Source organism: Pelophylax lessonae (genome assembly GCF_965119305.1).
Source record: "Pelophylax lessonae genome assembly, chromosome: 1".
NCBI lineage: Eukaryota > Metazoa > Chordata > Amphibia > Anura > Ranidae > Pelophylax > Pelophylax lessonae.
In genome coordinates this window covers 123793813-123811603 of record NC_138768.1, presented here as the reverse complement: position 1 = coordinate 123811603, position 17791 = coordinate 123793813, and the positions used below count along the sequence as shown (strand labels likewise).

General features: G+C 41.5%; 1 protein-coding gene across 3 annotated transcripts in view; it reads right to left on the bottom strand.

The window, feature by feature from the left end:
• Positions 1 to 1640: 1640 nt before the first annotated feature.
• The window catches only part of HOMER1 (homer scaffold protein 1), a 206228-nt gene continuing 190077 nt past the window's right edge, over positions 1641 to 17791 (bottom strand). For all 3 annotated transcript variants that reach the window (XM_082243796.1, XM_082243794.1, XM_082243795.1), the window contains 2 exons: positions 17481 to 17561; positions 1641 to 2053 (listed from right to left, as the gene is read on the bottom strand). In XM_082243796.1, coding sequence (XP_082099922.1) covers positions 1865 to 2053; positions 17481 to 17561 — 270 coding nt within the window. In that variant the 3' untranslated portion in view covers positions 1641 to 1864. The remainder of the gene's footprint in view (positions 2054 to 17480; positions 17562 to 17791) is intronic.

Genomic DNA, 17791 nt, shown 5'->3' with positions numbered 1-17791 from the left:
TACGTTTATCAGTGTACAGATGATACAAATATAATGCCTACAGCCATTTTGATTTTTTTTTTCCCTGCAGTATGTAGGCACAAAGCAGTGTTAATGCTACATTTTGCAGTATGGTTGGAGCTTTAGATAATGTCAACTACTGAATTATTCTCTTGCTTTTGCATGAGAATGGCAGACAATTGTTTCAATGTGATCTGCATTGTTCAGCACTTTGAACTTGGCTCTCATGGAACATGTTAGCTTTCAGGCTTGTTTCACACCTATGTGTTGCATTAATGCACATTACCATAGTGCCAAATTTACAGTACAATATCATTCCTTTTAAACAATACCCAAATGCACCTTGCAAACATACCCCAATGCACAGATGGGGGTCATCTGTATATTGTGGTACAGATAAAGTACATGGCTGGTTTGTCATGTGTTGTTGGCAGCCCATTCAAAATTTTAGGTGTTGCCTTAACGCAACATATGTAACACATGAAATACCGCACGTTAGCATGTGTATGGTAATACACCAAAATGCACTGCAGAAGTGTGCCCTTATGTTTCAAAGTGGTCATTTTTTTGCCTCTGTACCATAACAAGTCACAGCTTGTCATTTACAGTCAATCATTGAAAAATCATTCTATATATATATTGTGGATGAAGGGGCTAAACCCTGACTATAACCAACATCCCAAGGGAGGTTCAATAAGCAGTGTTCACAGTTTGACCATTTCAAATGATAGCTTTCCAACAGCGATAAAAATCCTTATAATTAGTAACAGACAGGATTTTCTATTATCGCTTACTTCATACAATGAAATGCATGAGACGCTCAGAAATAATGGTTTCACAAAAGACAAAAAATAAACATGTTGCATTCATCTCAAAAACATACTTGTATGCAGTTAAAGTCCATACATTATAACTTTTGATAAATATTCTTCGTAACGCTCTTCGAATATATATATATTTATATATATATATTAATTTAACAACTTTAATCTCCCTAATGTTCAGCTGCCTCTGGAGTTGGCTTTACAGTGTATAAGAAAATGAGACCCTTTTGAAAAGAAAATAGTGTCAAAATTGAACTAAAAGGTCAACTTTACACTGGACACAGTAGTAAAGAAAAGAAAGAAGAAAAAAAAAAAAAGAAACGAGAGCAAATTTCAAAAAGAAACAGCTTCCAGTAGAAAAAAAGGAAGAGCATTATACAACGCGTAGTATAGAGTGTAAGTATTTTCAGGTAAAGATGTAGTCTGTCTCAATCCTGGTTAGGTAAATTAGTAATGCACTTTTTTCTGACAGTGCAAAAATATCCTGAGAAAATGTTCAGATTACAACAAAAAATACAAAGGGCCGAAACCCCATCACTAAGGTCATTTTTTTGCACAAAACACTGCAGGCAGGTATTTCATAAAAAGAAAATAGATTAAAATAAACCCTAGAAAATGAAATAAAAATTCTACATATGTCTGGAAAAAAAATTGGAGACTATTATTTTTTTTTTTGTTTTTTTTGTCTGTTAGCAAACCAGAGGTGGATTGCATTAAACTACTGGTAATAATTGTAAACATTCAGGGTTAGTGTTTCGGACGATCTAGCACTGAATGCGTTAAAAGTTCATTATGGCCAATAAGGGAATAAGGAGGTAATTTGTAATTCAAGTTTTATTTTTTTAATTTCCTTTCTGTTAGCTAATAAAGCAAGTCTCAATTTCACACTTCAGCCAACTACGAAATTTGCAATTAAACTCTCGGAAAAGGAATTTTCCCATACAGGTATTGTGCAGCTCTGATGCAGAGCCCACCACCGTGACGTGAATGGAGACGGTGTATCTTGAAGAAGGTTGGTGGTGGCAGCCCTTTTCGCCTTTTTAACTGCACTCTATCAACTTGGCCAGGTTGTCTCGCAATTCAGTGAGTTCAAAGATCTTTCCATCTAGGATTTCTAAAAGAGTTTTCAAGTTATTGCGAAATGCCTCCTGTTCACCCTGACTTTTCTCCAGACGTTGCTCTAGGTCGGTTAGCTGGCCTTCCAGGTCTTTGTTATGTGTCTCCACCTCCTAAAGTTGGAGAAAAAAAATGATTAGAATTATTAGTAATTAGTCTGAGGAGTCGGAACCTAATTTACATGTCCACATCTTCGGAATGATGGGCACTGAGCCTGTTGAGCGGAGCCTTGACTACTGGAACCCAAGCAACAGTTAATCTGCCTCACTGTGCCTGTTATGTGGTTTATGAATGCATGCAGGAAGGGTTATAGGCTCTGTACTAAAGAGACCTTTTAGTTAAAAGTCTGCACATATAAACTGCTGATAGGTCACAATGTACAGATACAATATCATTTTTGAAAAGCTATACTTTTCTACTTAAAAAGCCATCCCTGAGCTCCAGTTAAGTAACTTTGGGGCTGCAGTTTTAAACATTTGTGACCATAACCAAGAAATGCACAGGCACCAAGTTTTAGAAGTTTAGTTCGATCTCTGAGCCCGTATTTTAGTCCAGAAAATGGAAAACAACCCTGGATAAAGCCTGAAGAAGGATGACTCCATCTTTCTGGAGAGAAAAGCAGATAAAGATATTTGAGAGATAGTAATACCATATTGTGTGTCACCTTCTCATTATGTAGAATGCATGTGCTTAACATGAAAAATGATAATTCATGCTAGGTCCACTATTAGTCCCGGTTCACACATATGCAATGCGGGAACCCTGCGGATCCACTGCGGGATCCTGCATTGCATTCAACTCGCAGGCAGTTCAACTGCCATATGCGAATCGCTGGGGCTGTCAATACAAAGTTAACGACATCCCCAGATCATTTTGCATATCGAACTGTCATTTTGGACATGAATCAGATCGCATAGGTGTGAACACCCATGTGATCAGATTCTGGTGCGGACCCAAAAAAGGGTCCCATGCAAGTTGTGTTCAAATCCGATGCAAATTCAGCCATACAATCTGTATGGCTGAATTTGCATCGCACAGATATCGCATGGGATTTGCAGAGCTGTCTGTCATCGCATATATGTGAACCAGAGCTAAAGCTTTAGTTAAAAAAAAAATTTTCTCTACAGCTTTAGTTACATTACTTACCTGTATTGAAGTATGTCCTATGATGTGCAGGCTGCTGAATTCTGTCGAAAATGCCACTAAAGGGATGCCTAGTTATTTTTCTGTGCTGAACTTCCGGCCCTGTGGGAGTTAACAACTTCGGGTCCCCGGGCTCAGCTGCACTAAAGGACACGCCCCTTTCTGCCCTCTTCTCCATTGGAAAAAGTTCTTTCATTGATTATACTGCCTGTAACATGATCTGTTAATGGGGTAGAGAATCATGTGATTGCTCAGACTCTCCCCCATTCACAAATCATGTTACAGGCAGTGTAATCAATAAAATAACTATTCTCAATAGAGCTGAGGGGCGCAGGGGGCGTGTCCCCGTCAGAACACCTTTAATGCAGCTGAGCTAGAAGAACCGAAGAACCCCCACAGTGCCGGAAGTTCAGCAGCAGGAAGAAGACAGGACAGACCTGGAGTGAAGATTTCTATGGAATCAAGCATCCTGCACATTGTGGAACATACTTTATTACAGGTAAGTAATGTAACTAAAGCTGTGGAGAAATAAATATCTTTTAGCTAAACTTCAACTTTAAGTAGACGCCTAAGGTAATTTACCTCACTCTTGGCATCCTATTATCACTTACTGAGCCTTCTCCCACCCACTCTTTATTCCTGCTCTGTATTTCTCTTTTGAGTTTTTACACGTTACAAAACAATCATAAGGCCTCTTGCACATGATACTCCTGTTAAAGCATTTAATTTTTCAGACCTTTTTCAGACCATTTTTTGCATGTATTTACACGTATTTTTGCATGTATGCGCTTGCGCAAAAACCTATTCTCGCGTTCTTGTTAGGGACAATATGTAAATGGACGTTTGAGCACATTTGTGTGTATTTACATGCACGAGACACAAATTGCTGATCAAAAAAGTGGATTTTTTTATTTTTACTGAAGAATGCACGGCGCTTGCCTACACGCCTGTGTGCGTAAGCACATTAAAATTAATAAGCTGTATTTTAGCTAAGAAAAAAAAAAGGCCGTACTGAGCTTTTTCAAGCTTCAGTGTGCAAGAGGCCTTAAAGTAGAACTATAGGCAAAACGTTTTTTTTTTTTTTTTAATTTTTGAAGAATTTTAGAAGAGTAAGGGAGGGTCATAACCCCTGTCAGATTTTTTTTTTCGCCATCTGTGTCCCATTGCGGAATTCCTTGGGGACCCCCAGGTTACTAGAACTAGTGTCCCTTTCAGAAGATTTCCATCTATTACTTTTCTGGGGACAACCCAAAATTTGGGATGTTCTTTTACTTTCACTTTCAACAATAATGGTAAACAGGACAGATATGAAGGGGGAATCTCCTTAATTGGGGCACAGACAGCAAAAAAAGCTGACAAGCGTTCTAATCCCTTTCCACTCCATCCAAAACAAAAAAAAACAGTTTTGCCTTTAGTTATACTTTATCCATGGAGACAGCATAAGGCCTGGTGTTAGCCAAGGGTACAATCACATACCAAAGGTTTCATCACCTATAGACCTGGTGTGGCCAAATTGGTCAGACAGTTAATTTAGGTGGTACATTAGTTATTGGGGTGACCCAACTGCTACACCATTGTTAAAAAGGTAAGGTACAAAAGGGCAAAAAAGGCACAAACGAATATCAAAAATCTTAGGACAAGAAAAGAAAGAAAGGTAGAGACAGGGTAAAGAAAGATGTACATGAGAGCTGGGAAGAGGTTCCAAAGGAAAGAGAGGGAAGGACCTCAGGACCAGGAGATAATTCTTTCCCCTATTTCTTTACTTGTCTAAGCTTTCATTCTATTCTATTCCTTGTCAGTTTGTTTGGCCTTTTTAACCTTGCCAACGCTTTAATTTATTTCAGGTTGTATGAAAAATTTGGGAGGTCAAGTTGTCTGCTCACACTTAAGGAAGGCTTCCAAGGGTTTGGTAATCAGTCAGTTTTATGTACCCATGGGTGTCCTTTGGCTGGCTGATTTTAATTATAAGTGTTTATTATATTGCTTATGTAATGTTGTTGCTCTATAGGCAGTCAAAACCACACGATGAAAACATTTCATGTGATAAATATTTTAATACATTTCACTGCAGCATAAATTTGCAAGTATGCAGTTAAACAACATATCTTTTGTTTCAGTATCATTTGCTATGCATTTATTGATTTTGCAGAATGATTCTGGAAATGGGTGATCACAGTGTTCCAATACCTAAGTGTTCAATGCCCTAGGGTGGTATGGATCTCAGATATACAGTGCCTTGCGAAAGTATTCGGCCCCCTTGAACTTTGCGACCTTTTGCCACATTTCAGGCTTCAAACATAAAGATATAAAACTGTAATTTTTTGTGAAGAATCAACAAGTGGGACACAGTCATGAAGTGGAACGAAATTTATTGGATATTTCAAACTTTTTTAACAAATAAAAAACTGAAAAATTGGGCGTGCAAAATTATTCAGCCCCCTTAAGTTAATACTTTGTAGAGCCACCTTTTGCTGCGATTACAGCTGTAAGTCGCTTGGGGTATGTCTTTATCAGTTTTGCACATCGAGAGACTGAAATTTTTGCCCATTCCTCCTTGCAAAACAGCTCGAGCTCAGTGAGGTTGGATGGAGAGCGTTTGTGAACAGCAGTTTTCAGTTCTTTCCACAGATTCTCGATTGGATTCAGGTCTGGACTTTGACTTGGCCATTCTAACACCTGGATATGTTTATTTGTGAACCATTCCATTGTAGATTTTGCTTTATGTTTTGGATCATTGTCTTGTTGGAAGACAAATCTCCGTCCCAGTCGCAGGTCTTTTGCAGACTCCATCAGGTTTTCTTCCAGAATGGTCCTGTATTTGACTCCATCCATCTTTCCATCAATTTTAACCATCTTCCCTGTCCCTGCTGAAGAAAAGCAGGCCCAAACCATGATGCTGCTACCACCATATTTAACAGTGGGGATGGTGTGTTCAGGGTGATGAGCTGTGTTGCTTTTACCCCAAACATAAAGTATTGCATTGTTGCCAAAAAGTTCATTTTGGTTTCATCTGACCAGAGCACCTTCTTCCACATGTTTGGTGTGTCTCCCAGGTGGCTTGTGGCAAACTTTAAACGACACTTTTTATGGATATCTTTAAGAAATGGCTTTCTTTTGCCACTCTTCCATAAAGGCCAGATTTGTGCAGTATACGACTGATTGTTGTCCTATGGACAGAGTCTCCCACCTCAGCTGTAGATCTCTGCAGTTCATCCAGAGTGATCATGGGCCTCTTGGCTGCATCTCTGATCAGTCTTCTCCTTGTACGAGCTGAAGTTTAGAGGTATGGCCAGGTCTTCGTAGATTTGCAGTGGTCTGATACTCCTTCCATTTCAATATTATTGCTTGCACAGTGCTCCTTGGGATGTTTAATGCTTGGGAAATCTTTTTGTATCCAAATCCGGCTTTAAACTTCTCCACAACAGTATCTCGGACCTGCCTGGTGTGTTCCTTGTTCTTCATGATGCTCTCTGCACTTTAAACGGACCTCTGAGACTATCACAGTGCAGGTGCATTTATACGGAGACTTGATTACACACAGGTGGATTCTATTTATCATCATTAGTCATTTAGGTCAACATTGGATCATTCAGAGATCCTCACTGAACTTCTGGAGAGAGTTTGCTGCACTGAAAGTAAAGGGGCTGAATAATTTTGCACGCCCAATTTTTCAGGTTTTTATTTGTTAACAAAGTTTAAAATATCCAATAAATTTCGTTCCACTTCATGATTGTGTCCCAATTGTTGTTGATTCTTCACAAAAAATTACAGTTTTATATCTTTATGTTTGAAGCCTGAAATGTGGCAAAAGGTCGAAAAGTTCAAGGGGGCCGAATACTTTCGCAAGGCACTGTATACATCCATAGACATCCCAACAGATGCAATATTAGAAATGAGCCAAAGTTTTAAGTTGGGTTGGCCTTATGCAGATGTGGTAAAAGTGATGCCAATGGTTTTGGATAGATTGGCCTTATACTAAAGGTTCCCTGATAACCACATAATCAAATATAATAAAATCCAAGGTAACATGGAAACGGGCAGTTTAAAAAAAGTATAAGTAAATACATTTTTGTCACTAATGCCACATACAGTGCATCCGGAAAGTATTCACAGCACTTCACTTTTTCCACATTTTGTAATGTTACAGCCTTAGGCTCCATATACACGGGACGTTAGAAAAAACGTGCTGCAAAGCTAGTTCTGACACTGGGAAAAAGCAGCTGTTAAACGTGCTTTCAGTAGCTTTTTCCATTGGCGTTATTGCATGTTTGGCCACGTTGCTTTTAGCAGTGTTTTTTCTGCCTCCATTCAAAATCAATGGTTCCCTATTGATTTGAATGGAAGTCGCACCGCAAGTCGGATCAGGATGATCCGACTTGCGGTGCGACTTGCGCTGTGAGAATCTTGAGGGGGAACTCCATGCCAAAAATGGGAAAAAAAACTGCATGGGGGTCCCCCCCAGGTTCCAAACCAGGCCCTTTGGGTCTGGTATGGAATTTGAGGGTAGCCCCACACCGAAAAAATTACGTGGGGGGCCCCCCAAAATCCATACCAGACCCTTATCCGAGCACGCAGCCCGGTAGGGCAGGAAGGGGGAGGGGACGAGCGAGCGGCCCCACCCCCCCTGGACCATACCAGGCCACATGCCCTCAACATGGGCTCTGCACCCCCCACCTCAAAGCACCTTGCCCCATGTTGATGGGGACAAGGGCCTCATCCCCACAACCCTGGCCGTTGGTTGTGGGGGTCTGCGGGCAGGGGGCTTATCGGAATCTGGAAGCCCCCTTTAACAAGGATGGCCCCCCAGATCCTGGACCCCCTCCCTATGTGAATGGGTATGGGGTACACTGCACCCCTACCCATTCACCCCATAAAAGGCAGTGTATGTAAATAACAACAGGAGACGTTTTGGAAAGTTTATTAAAAAATCTTCATCTGGACTTCTCTGCTCTGGTCTTCTCCCTCTCCGCTCTTCTTGTCTTCTGCTCTTTTGCTGTCCGCTCTCCTGCTGTCCAATCTTCTGCCCTTTTGCCCTCGGCTCTTCTTCTTCCTCCGGCATAATCACCGGAGACATCGTCGGAGGGGGACCGAGGAAGAAGAGCCGAGGGCAAAAGAGCAGAAGATTGGACAGCAGAAGAGCTGACAGCAAAAGAGCAAAAGACAAGAAGAGCGGAGAGGGAGAAGACCAGAGCGGAGAAGTCCGGATGAAGATTTTTAATAAACGTCTCCTGTCGTTATTTACATACACTGCATTTATGGGGTGAATGGGTAGGGGTATAGTGTACCCCATACCCATTCACATAGGGAGGGGGTCCGGGATCTGGGGGCCACCCTTGTTAAGACCTGCAGGGTTGTGGGGATGAGGCCCTTGTCCCCATCAACATGGGGGCAAGGTGCTTTGAGGTGGGGGGTGCAGAGCTCCCCCTGCCCCAAAGCACCAACACCCCCCCATGTTGAGGGCATGTGGCCTGGTATGGTCCAGGGGGGGTGGGGCCGCTCGCTCATCCCCTCCCCCTTCCTGCCCTACCGGGCTGCATGCTTGGATAAGGGTCTGGTATGGATTTTGGGGGGGACCCCACGCCGTTTTTACAGCGTGGGGCTACCCTCAAATTCCTTACCAGATCCAAAGGGCCTGGTTTGGAACCTGGGGGGGACCCCCACGCAGTTTTTTTCCCATTTTTGGCGTGGAGTTCCCCCTCAAGATTCTCACACCGCAAGTCACACCGCAAGTCGGATCATCCTGATCCGACTTGCGGTGCGACTTCCATTCAAATCAATAGGCTCCCATAGGGAACCATTGATTTTGAATGGAAGAAAAAAAAAGTATAACGTGGCTGAACGTACTTCATCACCTTCGGTCGCGTTTGGTCCCGTTTTTGCGTTTGAAACGCCGGGAAACACACGTTCGAATGCAAATTGCATTCCAAAAAACTGCGTTCCAAAAAACATCCCTGAACTGAACTGCCTGCAAATGACTGTAAACGACCCTGTGTACATGGACAGATAAGATAACATGCAGGTGGGTTCAGGGGCTTCTGAAAAAAACGCCCAACTGCTCCTAAACGGCCATTTACAACGTCCCGTGTACATGAAGCCTTATTCTTAAATGTAATAAACTCATTATTTTCCTCAATTTTCTACAAACCCTACCCCATAAGGACAAACAGAAGTTTGTTTGAAATCCTTGCAAATTTCTTAAAAAAAAAAAAAATCACATGTACATTGGTATGCACAGCCTTTGCCATGACACTCAAAATTGAGCTCAGGTGCATCCTGTTTCCACTGATCATCCTTGAGATGTTTCTACAACGTGTTTAGAGTCCACCTGTGGTAAATTCAGTTGATTGGACATGATTTGGAAAGGCACACACCTGTCTTTATAAGGCCCCACAGTTAACAGTGCATGTCAGAGAACACACCAAGCCAGAATTCCAAGGAATTGTCTGTAGACCTATGAGACAAGATTGTATCAAGGCACAGATTTGGGAAAGGGTACAGAAAAATGTTGCAGCATTGAAGGTCCCAAAGAGCACAGTGGCCTCCATCATCCGTAAATTGAAGAAGTTTGGACCAACCAGGACTCTTCCTACAGCAGGCCAAACTGAGCGATCGGGGGGAGGTCTTAGTCAGGGAGGTGACCAAGAACTGTATAGTCACTCTGACAGAGCTCCAGCATTTATCTGTGGAGAGAGGGGAACCTTCCAGAAGAAACCAACTCTGCTGCACTCCACTAATCAGGCCTGTATGGTAGAGTGGCCAGACGGAAGCCATTCCTTAGTAAAAGGCACATGACAACACACCTGGAGTTTTCCAGAAGGCACCTGAAGCACTCTCAGACCATGAGAAACAAAATGCTCTGGTCTGATGAAGCAAAGATTGAAATCTTTGGCCTGAATGGCAAGCATCATGTCTGGAAGAAACCAGGCACTGCCCATTACCTGGCCAATACCATCAATAAAGTGAAGCATGGTGGTGGCAGCATCATGCTGTGGAGATGTTTTTCAGTGACAGGAACTGGTAGACTAGTCAAGATTGAGGTAACGATGAATGCAGCAATGCACAGAGACATCCTCTGATGAAAACCTGCTCCAGAGTGCTCTGGACCTCAGACTGGGGCAAAGGTTCATCTTCCAACAGAACAATGACCCTAAGCACACAGCCAAGATAACAAAGGTGGCTATGGGACAACTCTGTGAATGTCCTTGAGTGGCCCAACCAGAGCCCAGACTTGAACCTGATTGAAAATCTCTGAAGATATCTGAAAATGCACCGACGCTCTGTAGCCAACCTGATGGAGCTTGAGAGGTCCTGCAAAGAAGAATTGGAGAAACATGCCCAAAAAAAGGTGTGCCAAGCTTGTAGCATCATACTCAAAAGACTTGAGACTGTAATTGGTGCCAAAGGTGCTTCAACAAAGTATTGAGCAAAGGCTATGAATCCTTATATACATGTGATTTTATTTATTTATTTTTTTTCCATTTTTTATTTTTAATAAAATGGCAAATATTTCACACAAATGTCTTTCAAGTTGTCATTATGGGAAATTGTTTGTAGGATTTTGAAGAAAATAATGAATGTAATCCATTTTGGAATAAGGCTGTAATAAAACAAAATGTGAAAAAAGTGAAGCGCTGTGAATACTTTTCTATATGCACTGTATGTGGATAACAAGGCAATCACAGATTGGCTTTATCTATGTGTAGACATTTAAAGCTATAGATGTTCAGAGACTTAGGTAATGGCCACCCAGAGGTAGCTCAATGCCAAGCCTTCCTCATAAACTGTTTTTACCCTAAATGTTATTTTCAGATATATGGAAATTTATTGGGGCCTCTGCAAGTATTTTAATAAGTATTAATACTTAATCCAAACAAGTGGATATAAATATATATGATTTCAGTTAGTGCATAGATGTAGAAGCCACTGGATCACAGTGGTTTAAAGTGTTTGTAAACCAAAACAAAGTGCACTGTCTCTTTAACCACTTTACCACTGCTCACTGTGCTGCTACTGCGGCACAGTGGCTCGTTATCGTCTGGTGACATAGACCTACGTCACCAGACATTCCCAACTCTCGCTCCCGCTGTTTTCAGTCACAGCAGGAGTTGGGCCAGGGGGGGAGCGGCGGTGATCACCGCCGCTCTTCCCCGATCATCGGGGATCGAGTGTGGAGATCCGCCCGCTTGTGTAAACAAAGCGGGCAGATCTCCTAAGTGACAGGCAGGGTCAGATTGCAGGATTCAGCATAGCTGAACCTGCGATCTGTCCCTGTGTCACATAGTCCCCTCCCCCCACACACGTTAGTAAGCACCAGGCATACATTAACCCCTTGTCATTTTTACAGTAACAGTGCATATTTATAGCACTGATTACTGTAGTAATGTCACTGGTACCCCCAAAAGTGTCAAAAATGTCAGTCAAGGGTCCGATCTGTCCGCCGCCATGTCGCAGTCCCGCAAAAAAATCGCAGATCGCTGCCATTACTAGTTAAAAAAAAAAAAACAATAAAAATGACATCAATTTCCCGTAGTTTGTAGCTGCGATAACTTTTGCGCAAACCAATCAAAATACGCTTATTGCGATTTTTTTTACCAAAAATATGTAGCAGAAAACAAATTGGCCTAAAATGTTAAAAAAGTTTGATTTTTACATTTTTTTGTGGGGGGAAATTTCATATAAAAAAATGTGAAAAATATTGTTATTTTTTCAAAATTGTCGCTCTTTTTTTGTTTATAGCGCAAAAAGTAAAAATAGCACAGGTGATCAAATACCACCAAAAGAAAGCTCTATTTGTGGGAGAAAAAAGGACGTCAATTTAAGTTGGGTACATCATCGCACGACCGCGCAATTGTCTGTTAAATTAACGCAGTGCCGAATCGCAAAATATGGCCTGGTCAGTAATGGGGTAAAATCTTCCGGTCTTAAAGTGGTTAAAAATACGCTCATTGAGAATTTTTTTGTCAAAGACATGTAGCTAAATACATTTTGGCCTAAATATATGACAAAAATTGAATATATTGAATATTTTTTAACTGTCAAAGTAGAAAAATATTGCTATTTTTTCAAAATTGTCGCTTTTTTTATTAATATCGCAAAAAATAAAAAATCGCAGAGATGATCAAATACCACCAAAAGAAAGCTCTGTTTGTGGGAAAAAAAGGACGTAAATTTTGTTTGGTTACGGCGTTGCATGACCGCGCAATTGTCAGTTAAAGTCGCACAGTGCAGAATCGCAAAAAGTGGCCCAGGCGTAAGACAGCAAAATCCTCCGGTGGTAAAGTGGTTAATGTGTTTAAATGTGATCTGTCATGTCATTAAAACATCCCTGTCAATGTTTTGTTTTAACTAGTTGATCCTGCATGTGCCCCCCTTCCTGAGTGTACACTGACCATGCTAGCATGGTCAGTTTACATCTTGTGTCATCCCACTTAAGTTATAGGCATGCTGTTAAAGAGCAAAGCGTCCTGTCTCTTCCGTAGTCAGTAGAAAGCTGCACCCCCCCTCCAGCTCCTCCTTAATTTGGCTATAGTGACGTAATCCTACTGGGACTGATGGTGTCCCATTGCTGTGGAAATGCAGAAGCTCAGCAGCAGCATCACTTCTGATTATGACATAGGTGTCTCAAACACATAGACATGTCTATGGAAACTACAGCAATGCATGGGCCTGCACTAATGAAGCCAGAGAAGGCAGCAAAGGGAAGTTTTTTGTTAAAGCAACTCATAGTGTATTCAGGCTTACATCTCCCTAATCAAAAATGTCTTCATATGGAGTATGGTTTACAACTAATTTAAGAATAGGGGGTTTTCATGTTTGTATTTTATTTAATGGCTGGCTACTTCACTACTCTGCATATTTTCAAGCTTTATTCCAGATTAATTATTTAACACTTATCAAATGTTCCTTCATATTCATTACAAAGAGTGCTGTGTCCATGATACGGGCTTCTGGATGAACAGTGCAATTAGAATCTTATCAGTCTATATTAATATTCCTTTGATGATAGCGAGAAAGTGAATATGTAAGCAGATTTTACATTTCAAGCTGAGTAAAGTGTTTTTAAAGTCGCCATTTAAATGTGGAAGAGGGTATTTTCTAAAAACCCTCTTTATCTGAAGAGATGGTTGTACTTGGATCAATTTTAAGGACAGATAAGGTTGTTATAAAGTGGCCAACTAACATCTCTTCAGTTAATGAAATTCCAGGATGGAAAATGAGGTCATGTGTTATCTGCATCTGTCAATGCAGAGCTGGGAATTCTAACAATGTGCACAGGGGACAATTCTTTGATTTGCACAAAACCACTTACGAAAATTCATAGTAACAATATTGTTCTACATGTTGGCAATATTATCAGTATGGAGCAACTGTCAGCGCTCCTGATGCAGAATGGGATCCAGCTGTGAAACAGCTGAACCTTGCTGGTTATATCAGGGAGCTGCTCTCCCACTATGATCTGTGGAAGCCGCAGGTCTGTCACTTCAGTTTCACCCTTCAATAGCAGCACTTGGGGTAGGGCACCCTTACTACCTCTGGGTTGGCTTAGCCTGACCATACGCCATACAGATGGCCAAGGTCTCTAGGTACGAGTGAGAGGCTACTATGCACACACTGATGAAGTTATTATTCGACTAGCTGGTAAACTACCCTCAGATTGACCAGAAAGTGGTGTTTGCTGTAGTGTCAAAATGATTCTGCCAAAATAGCATGCGGCGGACATCGTGATTGACAATAGATCTACAACGGGAGGACATTTTTTTTTTTTTTTTTAATAAAGTAATTGTCAAAAACTCTTGTAGTGTCTTTATGCACTTTTTTGGTAAAACTCAAACTCATTCACATGGGGGAGGCGGGATCTGGGGGCCCCCTTGTTAAAGGGGGCTTGCAGATTCTGATAAGCCCCCCGCCCGCAGACCCCCTCAACCACCAGTCAGGGTTGTGGGGAAGAGGCCCTGGTCCCCATCAATATGAGGACAAGGTGCTTTGGGGGGCAGGAGGGGGGATGCAACTAGTTCCCTCCTTTCCTGACCTGCAGGGCTGCATGCTCAGATAAGGGTCTGGTATGTATTTTAGGGGGGGACGCAATTTTTTTTTTTAATTTTGGCATGGGGGTTCCCTAAAAGCCATTCCAGACCCAAAGAGCCTAGTATGCATTGAGGGGAGGGGGCTCCCTCCGTTTTTTTATTTTTCACTTTTCTTGCAATTTTTTTTTACATTCAGCTGGCAGCGAGGATGACCGCTGACAGTTAATGATTCATCTTTAGTTAAGGATGCTGCAGGCGCCCACTCCTTAACAACAATGCTGGCTGTTAAGGATTGCCGACTCCTTAACAAGTAGCACTATTATATTCCTTGGATAACGCGTAGCTAAGACTTATTTAACAAATGTATTTGTTTAGCTTTGTGAATTGACTTTAGAGTCAGTTTATGTGGTATTTACCACGCATTTTTCAATTGTGCGGTAAATACCACATAAACTGAATGTGAATTGACATTTTAAATATTGCATGGGATAATAGGAAAACGTGTCATGTGATCCAATTATCTTATGTGATATTCTTTTGTTAATTGAGCCCATAGTATCAGACAGAGAGAAGACTAATGCCCCGTACACACGTGCAGATCGTCGGCAGATCGTCGGCCGAACGATCGGCCGTCTTTTGTCCCCGGGCTGTCGTGTCTGTTGAAAAGTGCAAAAGACTGCACAAGAATTTTGTCCGCCGACTACAGCCGACTGCAGAAGTGATGTCATGTGATGGTTAACTTTCCCTGTGTTTTTTCTTTTCTGAGCATGCCCAGTCTTGCAAATCTGCTGTCTGTCGGCCGAATTCTGTATTGACTGGCGAACAATAGGCCGCTCTGGTGTCGGCATACAAAAATTTTAATGCTTGCACGACAGATTCTTTTCGGCCGAAAGTGCGCTGTCGGCTGTCGGAAGCATCATACTAACAAGCCGAAAATCGGCCGATCGGTCGTCGGCCGAATCTTTTCGGCCGACAATCTGCACGTGTGTATGGGCCTTAAGGCTCTATTCAGACCTATGCAGTTTTCTTTTGGGCAATTCTGCAGTTCTTTTTGCATTTTTTTACTGCAATTTTGCCGTGTTGTTGGTGTAATTTGTGTTTTGCTTTATTTATGCTTTTTTTTTTCTTTTTGCAAATTTGCTGTTGGGCTGATTAAAAAACGCAAAAAGCGGCAAAATTGTGGTAAAAGGCACTACCTGCTTTTCTAAAACTTTTCCATTGAAGTCTATTAAACCAAATAAGCAAAAAAGCATTGCTTTGTGTTTAAAAAAGTCCCTGACCCTTTCAAAAATGCAGAGGCACAAAAAAATGCATTGATGTGAACGTGGTCCATAGGAACCCATGTTAAAAATAATGTCTTGTGTCCGTTTCTGCAAAAAGCATGAAAAAACCCAAACTTTGCTCAAAATCAGCAGTTGCCACGTCTCAGATTTTAATAGAAGAAACGCTGTTGGATTTCTCTTAAGAGACACAACAGTGATTGTTTTAACTGTTTGACCATGGTCCAGAAATCCCCCCCAAAAATGTGGAGTAAGGTGTCTTCAGATTCCAAACAGCACCAGCAGGTACTAGATCCATGGGGATACATGGAGTATAAAACCACAGGTGTCCTGTACCATCTTGAATGGAGCCTGTACTCCCTTGGTACCTACTTGCCAGGGATACCATATGAGCAAACAATAAAATTCTTTCCTATGATTGAGAAAAGCTGTGTCCAGATTTCTTTCACACTGCTGTAGGAAAGAGGGGTCCTGTGGAGCTCCTATGGGGATTAATGAGGTATATAGTTGCAACAAAGAGTATCTTTGCGCCTAAATTTGCCAAAACTGTCAAAATACAGAAGTCCTAAATTGACAGGTTGTTCCTGAAAAGAAGCTTGGTCTGGTCATATATAGACTGTAGTAAGTGGATCAGATTTAGTTTCCCTTTATGGCAGTTCTCAACTCCTGTCCTCAGGACCCACTAACAGGCCAGGTTTGCAAGGAAACTGAAATACATCACAAGTGATATAATTTGCTGCTCACTGATTCTCTGTATTCTAGTCCGTATCTCCCCAAAGTAATACCTAAAATCTGGCCTGTTATTGGGTCCTGAGGACAGGAGTTGAGAACCACTGCTTTATGGGTTAACTGGATATACAATGTATTATGTGTGCTCTTTCCTTTCCATACTAATTAAATGTATCTATAAATATACAAACCTATGATGCTGTGATACTACTGACATACTCCTGGTGGTCTACTTGTCACGTGGGTGTGCATATGCAATGCGTATTTATAACAGCCATAAAGAATAATAGCCATCTGGCCTCTAGCTTTGCCCTTGAGATGGCCATTATTATCTATAGGCTATGCATTAAGCATAAGCCACAGAGAGCGGTGCAGGGCTTAGAGCTCATCTGAGGTCTCATTATAAACAGACAGGATGGATTAGAAGAGTCAGGGGAGGCTAGTTATAATTATTCTTAATATAAAGTTATACTTTATGTGACAAGGTATGGTTGCAGATTGAAGAGATGTCCTCTAGCATGCGGAAGAATCTGTGTGGGATAGAGACTTGGACTGTGCAGCCAAATGGTCTCTAGATTTGGCAGAGGGAGTGTAAAACTTTTAAAGTATAAATGTATACTTTCTGACCCCTAGACCAACTGTCTTGTACACGCCCCAGTCAACTGGTGAGTCTTAGTATTACACTAACAAATTGGGACATCACAGCCACACGGGACACTCTGAGGCAAGGGGCAAGACATTTAAACTCTGTGCTGATACATCTAGAATTGATAACTAGAAGAGTAGTACAAACTGCACACAAATAACCCATAAATGTGCAAGGGCAGCAACAATGCAGGACCCAACTAGATTGTACTGGCAGGATGGCAGTCTAGAACTTTTCATTGTTCACAGAAATGTGATTCTAACAGTCAGCCACATAACTTCTGAGGTGTCTTGCTCTGCGTTTGACAAGCCTGCCAACCAGGGTCATGGCCTATGTTGCCTTTGCAGAATTCCAGCCCTGAGTGTAGCCTAAGTGTCTGCATACTTTACAGCAGAATGGCCTCATAGGGTTCAGTGAGGTGATTGGGTGCAAGCAGGTTAAACCAGCATGAAGGAGAAAAAGTGTCCTAGCCTTAATTCTGGGACTGAATTGTATCTGCTTGTGTGCAATAAATGATTATGAGCATCTGTAAAATCAGCATCAGTAGTCAGAAACCATCTGATACTGAATTGCCCGCAAGAAAACAATATTCAATGTCTTCTATTAGAAACTGTAACTATACCTGGCCTGTGCAAGTGGGGACATCAATGAAAGTGCGATGGGCTTTGTGTAACTCTTGACTCCACATAGCAATTTAGATATGTAGAATGACAAGTACCTGTAATTTTTGGCTCAAAGAATCTCTCTGGTCCTGCAACTCTTTTGCGTGCTCAACTTCTTCCTTCAATCTTTCTATTTCCTAAAAGAACAGAAGACAAAAATGCAAAAAGATTTCACAATCAATGAAACAGGCAATAATGATGAGCTTCGGCAAGTCACTGCACTTTGGACATCATAGCTACTCATCCAGATATGTTACTAAAGGCCGCAGGGGCAAAGAAAACAATATCTCACACAAGAAAACTGTTCAATTCATGAGCTTAATGTTTTTTTTTTTTATTTGTGTGAAGATTCACTTTTATTATTCTA